Here is an 8,536-nt window from a genome sequence, read left to right on the forward strand (position 1 = left end):
GTAAGATATAATAAATATAGGGATATGGATGTAGGTTACAAATTTGGCTAGACAGTATTAAATATTAATTTTTAATTATTGTCATTAGTAATTTTGCACCCTAATTTACATATATTTCTATTACTTGTAAATATATATTTTCTATAATTTTAATTTATGTGTGAATTTATGTATATAATAGAATACTTTTTTATTAGCTATAATTGAATACTTATTACTTATAGTTTATATTTTTTTTTTGTTGATTTGAAAATAATAGTTAATTTAACAAAAATTGAGTGGTTGATTCTAAAATTTTGCTAAGTAAGTAATGTTGCTAACATGACATTAATAAAAGAAAAAACATCTTAAAAATAATGTGAATAAATTTATTCATTTACTTTTATATATTAAAAATAAATAGATAAATTTGATATATATAAAATAATTAGATTTTTCTATAGTATTACTATGTTATTTATTATGATTCATTACAAAATTTAAATCAATTTTAATATGCTACTAAATAATTTTTTACACTTCTTAATTAATTAAATTTAATACATATTATTATTGTATTGAATTAAAAGAAAACGGTTAAATATGATTTTTTATATATTTTTTATTGAATAATTATATTAAATCATATATAAATTCTCATCCGAATGTTTTGTATAATATTTTTTACATGTTATATTATTATCTAATTTATTTTTAAATAATATAATATTTTCAATTTGTTGCAATTTTAATTTGTTGCATTTCTCGGAAATAAAAACACAAAAAATATTAACTCCAAACTTTTAACGGAAATGTTATACTACGAAAAGAATTTGTTAGTGATAAATATCTTATAATTTCCTATCCCAGGAATGGTTCTGTTATGTTATACTAAATTATATTTTATTTGAATAGGTTTTTTTATTTTTTTATTTTAACTATATTCGACCTCTTTTATTTATTTGTTTGTTTTTTATTTATTATTAAGAACTAGAAATACTAAAGACAAAAATCACTTCTAGAATAAACGTGAGTCACGATTCACAATTCAATATTTGAAATCTCAATTGGATAAATTAAAATTTCAGAATCGAAATTGAGGTGAAGTTAAAATTTTAGAGGTCAAAATAAGTATTTAGTCAATAAAATTATCTTACATTATCTTATAAATTTTTAATTCTATTTTTATATATTCATCTTAATTTCACAACGAAGACATCAAATTTTAATTTTTTTTGCAAACTTAGTTGAAAAAAAAATTCATTCTTAAGTTTTGGTAATTTTAAAAATTGAGTAGATATTTTTTGTGTTTTTTTTTTGTAAACGGTCAAAATTTTTTTGAAATAAAAAAATATATAAAAATAGCGAATATTTATTTACAAAATATTTAATGTATATTAAATATTACACAAATACTTAAATATTAAATAATTAAAAATCTTAAAATAATAATAAACTGGTAATTTATATTATTTTTAATTAATTTTTAATTTTTAACACTTAAAATTTAGATTCATATATTATATAATATCATAATATTAAAAATTTTATTTATTATAATAATATTATAAATCTTTTTGTATGTATAATATAATAGTTAAAATTTCGATTGAACTCTTAAAAATATTTCGATATTAATAATTTTAAATAGATAAATTAATTTTATTAAATTTATACTAAATTTAATAATTTTACAATGTAAATCTTATTACAATTTCAAATTTTAAGTATTTAATTAATTTTTTTTTTATTTCCCGTAAAAATTTGAATTTTGTTCAACTTGGTCTGCACGGCAAGAATACCCTGGTTTAAAACAAAAGGGAGAGAATGAAAGGGTTTTAGGGTTTAGGCCAGGGTTTAAAATCCCAGTCATTGAAGAACCAAGGGATTGCTGTTCCAGACTCCAGAGAAGAAATCCCAAGCTTGGAAATGGCGACTACGATTTGGAGAACCAGTTTAGCAAGAAAAGCAGTTCGAAATCTCACTCAGCTAAGTCGTCAGACCCATCTCACTCATCGCACAGCTTCTTCCCCTTCTCTTCCATCTCGAATCTCCTCCCTCCGCCACTTCCGATCTAGTCGCGATCCTATCTCTAGGTTATTTCATGTCTCTTCTCACCTGATTCATTCATTTCCACTGAATCTTTTTGTTTATAGATTTTATGAAAATTTAATTGATTGTGCAGGAATTATGAGATTATTCCTCCGATGAATTGGGGGATTCGCATTGTGCCGGAGAAGAAAGCCTTTGTTATAGAGAGATTTGGAAAGTACGTTAAGACACTTCCCTCTGGAATTCATTTCTTGATCCCCTTCGTTGACCGCATTGCTTATGTGCATTCCCTCAAAGAGGAGGCTATTAACATTCCTGACCAATCTGCTATCACTAAAGATAATGTCACTATCCTCATTGATGGTGTTCTCTACATCAAGGTCTTCATTGTTCTTTCTTTTCTTGCATCTCTATTTCATTTATTGGTCAACGGCAAATAATGGTGTTGATAATTATCTATTTAAATTTTGTGTTTATTTAATTTAGTATTTGAATGTCTGGGTGCAGATTGTGAATCCTAAGCTAGCTTCTTATGGAGTAGAGAATCCCATTTATGCTGTCATTCAGCTGGCACAAACGACTATGCGTAGTGAGCTTGGTAAGATTACCCTTGACAAGACATTCGAGGAAAGGGACACGCTGAATAAGAAGATTGTGGTAAGTAATTGAGTATAGTTTTCTGAATCAGTTTTGGTCGTTTTGGCATCTGTTTTATTTTTCCTTTTTTATTCTTACTTAAGGAAGCATCCTAGCTGATTGAATTTCAAGTTGTATGGTGTTGGTGTAAATCTTGGATAAGAGGAACATGGTGCCTCTTTACATGGAACTGTTGGACTTCCTGGAACTGCAGCTGATGTTCTATTTATCATATAGTAATTTTGAAGTCTTATTTGAATTTAGTTATACATGAGGGACAAGTGCGGAAGCATAATGTTCACCAAGTTTGTGACTGTTTTGTTATTAGTCCCTATCCTCCAATGAAATAAACTTGATTCAAAATCCAATTCGGAACCAAAAAAAAGTTGAGCGTATCATTGGTTTGACTGAAGTACATTTATTTTGAGAGGCTATTACTATTATAATGGTGACTGTAAATACATGTTAAGTATAAATAAGGCTCATGTTAGAAATATCTTGTCACTGTGTAATGTGTATCATGTATGCTCTTCTACTAAATACCTTATCAATGTGTCAGTGTGTCATGCTGCAAAATTAATTGATTGGAGCATTCTAGCATATGTAATAGCTGAATATATCTCTTTCTTTTCCCCAACGATTGTTTCTTGAACTGTAGTGGATTTTGAAAGGCACAGTAATATGTTTCAAACATATCTACAGCAGGGAAATTGAAAATATTCTTCCACAAACATAGATCCGAAGGCTTGCAGTTGCTGGAAAGAAAACATCTCGTCATGCATTTACGCTGTATTCTGATTTCGGGCTAGGACTTAGGAAGTAATTCTATTATTTGATTATGGGTTTATAAGCTAGGTTTATTTTCAAAGTGAAAGCAAGCTTATTTTGTTAAGCAAATTTGAATATTATCTTTCAAATCCTGAACATAGTTTCTAAATTTCCTTTGTCCCTTGGTTTCATTTAACAATGATGAGAGAGAATAGACATGAAATAATGGCTATAGGCTTTTCTTCAATAGGTGTTAGACTAGTGTTTTCTTTGTGATAAAGAAAAAAACAGGATTTTCAAATTCTTCTCAATGAATAGAAAGAACAACTCTTTTCACATCTGTGTTCAAATAACGAAGATTGATTATATGGAAAAAATTGTTGTAGGAGGCCATTAGTGTGGCTGCTGAAAGCTGGGGGCTGGAATGCCTTCGATATGAAATACGTAAGTTTAACATATTTTTTAAACTGAAATATTTTCCTTCCCCTGATTTTGTACTTGACAGTATGTGTAATTTTTCTTTCAGGGGATATCTCTCCTCCACGTGGAGTGAGAGCTGCTATGGAGATGCAAGCAGAGGCAGAGCGGAAAAAGAGAGCTCAAATTCTTGAGTCTGAAGGTAATCAAATTGATTTTCCATTTATTGAGAGGTTCTACTGTGATATTTTTACATTAATTCTCATCCTGGAATTGACTTTGGTACCCATGTCATCCAGCTTTTTAAGATTGTGTGTGTACTGGAATTGATGATGTTTAATGTTAAACAGGAGAGAGACAGGCCAACATCAACATTGCTGATGGTAAGAAGAGTGCAGTGATCCTAGCATCAGAAGCTGCAAAGATGGATCATGTCAATAGAGCTAAAGGTTAATTTGGTGTTTTGCTCTGTTTCCATCTTTCAATTATGTATCCATATTAATTCTAAGAAGGATTTGGCATCACCGCTGAGCATCACAGGCAATCTCTTCATACTTATAATGTGTCATATGTATGTTCTCTTTGTGATAAAATGTTGTTTCGTGTGAGAAGGGAGGGGGATGATGAAATGTAGGCTGATGGTCCAAAGTATTACTAGTATTCTTTTATATCAAGCCACCACTTACATTGTGTTCCAATTGGCATGCAATCACTTCTCTATTACCTTTATGTATCCTTTACTTATTTGAAGAAACTAAATTGTTGCTTCCTCTTGATATCCTTAATCTCTCAGTCTTTATAATTACAATTATACTTTTTCAGGTGAGGCTGAAGCTATCCTTCTTGTGTCAAAAGCCCTGAAAGAAATTGGAGGAGCAGAGGTGAGATTTGTCATTTATTCAATTCCATCTGCTGCATCTTGTGCAAGTAATAAAATTATATTTTGGTCCATAACTTCTTAGTATTTTGGCCAATTGTGTAACTATTTGAATATGTTTACCAAAATAGATGCAGCATCTAAATTTCTACTGTTTACTTGCACCTAAATTTCTACTGTTTACATGATGCATTTTTTTGGTGTTGGGGGGCATGGGGCATGCCATCATTTTTTTTTTTTTGCATGTGTGAGAGAGAGTCATTATTACAGTTTTCATTGCAGGGTCTGGTTGACTATTTTATGTAGTTTTGATTTATTGTGTGCAATCCATAATCAAATAGGCTAGAATGGTGTTTGAGTTGACATCATCTCTGAAGCTGATAAAGGAAATCTGGTGTATAGATTTGCTCCTAATTGGCTCACTTATTTCAAATTTTCCATGTATCATGGAATAAAAGGAAGGGATGGAATTGATGTTGTCATTTGCTTTGCAGGCAGCAAGTTTAAGGGTTGCAGAGCAATATATTCATGCTTTCAGTAACATAGCCAAGGAGGTAGTAGATTACAAGCTAACTTATATGCAAGGACCATTTAACCATTTTTTTTCGCTTTGAAATTTGTCTTATGTTCTCTTATTTTTTTTTTTTTTCTCAGGGAACGACAATGTTGCTTCCTAGCTCTGCATCCAATCCTGCTAACATGATGGCTCAGGCCCTTACTATGTATAAAAGCCTGCTTGGTAATGTTTCCGGAAACAAATCTTCATCAACGTCAGGGCAGTTGGAAGGAAATGATTCCTCTGGCGAGGGTAAAGATGAGGGTACTGCAACTGCTACTTCAGCTCTGGAAAACCCAGATCATCATGAAAAAATGGGGTTTTCACTTCAGAGCCCCAAAAGAAGGGAATAGTCTTTGATTTTGCAAAATTTTGCCATTCTAGTGATTTGATTTGATTTTAGAGAGGGAAGCTGAAGTTTGTTTGGACTAGCATTGATCACAGGATATACATAGAATTTATGACCATATATTCAAAATCCCTTTTCTTCTGTCTATCATGTATATTCGTAAACTGCTGCTCCTTGTTTACTTCCTTAAATAATTATTGCTGCACTATTGTTACAAAGCTTCATTTGAAGTTATTTAATTTTTCAAAAGGAGGGGGTTGCTTATAACTAATACATAGGATGTGCGGTCTATGGCGGCCATAAATGTGCTGTGCTACAATGACTATATCCTTTCCACCAATTAGTAAATTACATGTGGATAGGAGGAAGTTGTTTGACTTTGGCTTTCGTATGACGGTAAAATTCTTAACCAGGCACGGTAAATACGCTGGTGTGATTAGATCTGAAATCATATAATTTTTTTTTTAAAAAAAAAGAGAAATATAAATAGACAATTGATGAGGGAAAATCGAAGTAGAGTTTTGTGGTGGTCTTGAACGACCTATTGGAGCAGGGTGGCTCATTTGACTTTCATTGGCTCTTTTTTTTATATGGAAGTAAAAGGAGTGATATACTCTAACATTGTAATTTATGGTATTTTTCAAATTGTGGAAAGTATTCTCCGATTTCGGTACCTCAATTTTTTTTTAACACAAATCGGATTATTCGATTTCTATACTTTCACAAATTAGACGGTCTGATTTTTACTTTTTTAATTAAACGATTACATATTTAAGAATAACACACTAACAGTCCACATTTCAGAAAAATACCATTGTCATTCCAATATAAAAAACAAAACATTCTCATTTGGAGCAGTTGTGAAATTCTGGAGTAAAAACGGTTGATAACACAGGTGATAGTAACCGTCGGTGCAATTCTTGGCTAGAGAAGATCGATGTCCTGTGCCGTGCCGTAGTGTGAATCGGCGTTGACAGAGTGCAATTTTCGTATACAACCCATATGTCTAGCTTTTATCATTTGATTTTGTCTGATTTAGTTTGACAAGAAAGAGTATACGAGGTTGATTGGTGGTCACAAGGGTACCCCATGTATAGGTTAAGTCTGATTTAAATTACTTCATACTTCTGCTGTTGTGTTCATGATTCTAATACTTCTAAGTTCTAACTTCTAACTATCACAACTTTATCATAAAAGTATCATCTATTGCTGCATTTTTTTTTCCTTTCAAAGAAACACATTCTCTTCAACATTTAATTCAGTCTGCTGCGTTAGAATTTGTCACTAATTAGCAACTACTTTTTAATATATTTTTTCTATAGATTAGCTTTTAATTTAGTGATGAACTTGCGACTATTTATTCGGTCACAAAAAAAATTCAATAAATTAGTGTTGTGTTTGTCTCTATGATTTACGACTTGTAATTAACGAGAAAAATGGTTGGTTGTTAGGCAGTAACTAATCCGTCACAAATTATATTTTACGTTAGATTAGCAATAATTTTTTGACTATTTTTATGGTAGTTAATTGACCTTATTCCACTCGTATATTAATTAATTAAAATTAATTTATATATTATTAAAAAATATTATACTGATAAATTAAAGATTTTAAAAATTTAATGTTTTTACTAAGCAAAAAGTGTATAACAATTAGGAATTTTTTTAAATAAATAATTTTACATGGTGTGTTTAAGGGCACTTATTAACAAAATTCATATGCATATTATTTGTATAATAAGAATTGCTTTTTTAGTATTAAGTGAATAAGTTATGATCGAAAATAAACTTTTTAATCAAGCAGCACAAAAAAAATTCAAAAAATTAGAATACATAAAAAAGAATTCAAAGTTTTTCTTTTCACTCCTTGATCTGCATTTATTTTATAATTTCTGCCTCCTCTTTTGTTATTGCATCTATTTTTTTTTTTTCTCTTTTCCTTCTTTTTTATTAAAAGTCAATCACTTGCATAAAACATATATCAAATACATATTAAAAATAGATTAAACAACATATATAATACATAAATATATAGTAATTAATTTAGTTATTGTTTTTTTTATGTACATAATTGTTTGGCTAACTGATTTACGACTTGTAATTAGCGAGAAAATTGTTGGTTGTTAGGCAGTAGCTAATTCGTCACAAATTATATTTTATGTCAAATTAGCGATAATTTTTCAACTATTTTTGTGGTAGTTAATCGGTCTTATTCTTGTATTATATTAATTAATTAAAATTAATTTATATATTTATTCAAAAATATTATACTAATAAATTAAAGATCTTAAAAATTTAATATTTTTACTAAGCAAAAAGTGTATAACAGTTAGGAATTTTTTTAAATAAATAATTTTACATGATGTGTTTAAGGGCACTTTTGTTAAAAAAATTCATATGCATATTATTTATATATAATAAGAATTGCTTTTATATTTGATTTTGTAGTTTATACTAATAGTATTAAGTGAATAAGTCATTGATCCGAAAAAAACTTTTTAATCAAGTAGCACAAAAGAATTCAAAAAATGAAATACATAAAAAAATTCAAAGTTTTTCTTTTCGCTCCTTGTTCTGCATTTTTTTTATAATTTCTGCCTCCTTTTGTTATTGCAGCTATTTTTTATTTTGTTCTCTTCTCCTTTTTTTAATTAAAAATCAATCACTTATATAAAATATAAATCAAATACATATTAAAAATAGATTAAATAACACATATAATACATAAATATATAGTAATTAATTTTGTTACTATTTTTTCTATGCATATGGCATTTTTGTATATTATAATAGTAAGTACTAACAAACCAAGATGAAAGTTGACTTAAAAATAATTGTGACTATATGTCTTTAAATATTCAATTGATTTTCATGTTCTTGGAATCTTTAGTTTTTGGCCATCC

The 8,536-nt window shown here is 28.9% G+C and overlaps 1 protein-coding gene across 1 annotated transcript; it reads left to right on the forward strand.

Annotated features, from left to right (window-relative positions):
- Positions 1-1,778: 1,778 nt before the first annotated feature.
- LOC112733159 (uncharacterized) lies at positions 1,779-5,852 on the forward strand. The gene is made up of 9 exons (XM_025782031.3): positions 1,779-2,075; positions 2,165-2,411; positions 2,539-2,688; positions 3,822-3,879; positions 3,962-4,054; positions 4,203-4,301; positions 4,675-4,733; positions 5,224-5,283; positions 5,384-5,852. The coding sequence occupies exons 1-9, from the start codon at positions 1,909-1,911 to the stop codon at positions 5,636-5,638; spliced, it is 1,188 nt and encodes a 395-aa protein (XP_025637816.1). The 5' UTR covers positions 1,779-1,908; the 3' UTR covers positions 5,639-5,852.
- Positions 5,853-8,536: the final 2,684 nt, after the last annotated feature.

Source organism: Arachis hypogaea, chromosome 2, assembly GCF_003086295.3.
Source record: "Arachis hypogaea cultivar Tifrunner chromosome 2, arahy.Tifrunner.gnm2.J5K5, whole genome shotgun sequence".
NCBI lineage: Eukaryota > Viridiplantae > Streptophyta > Magnoliopsida > Fabales > Fabaceae > Arachis > Arachis hypogaea.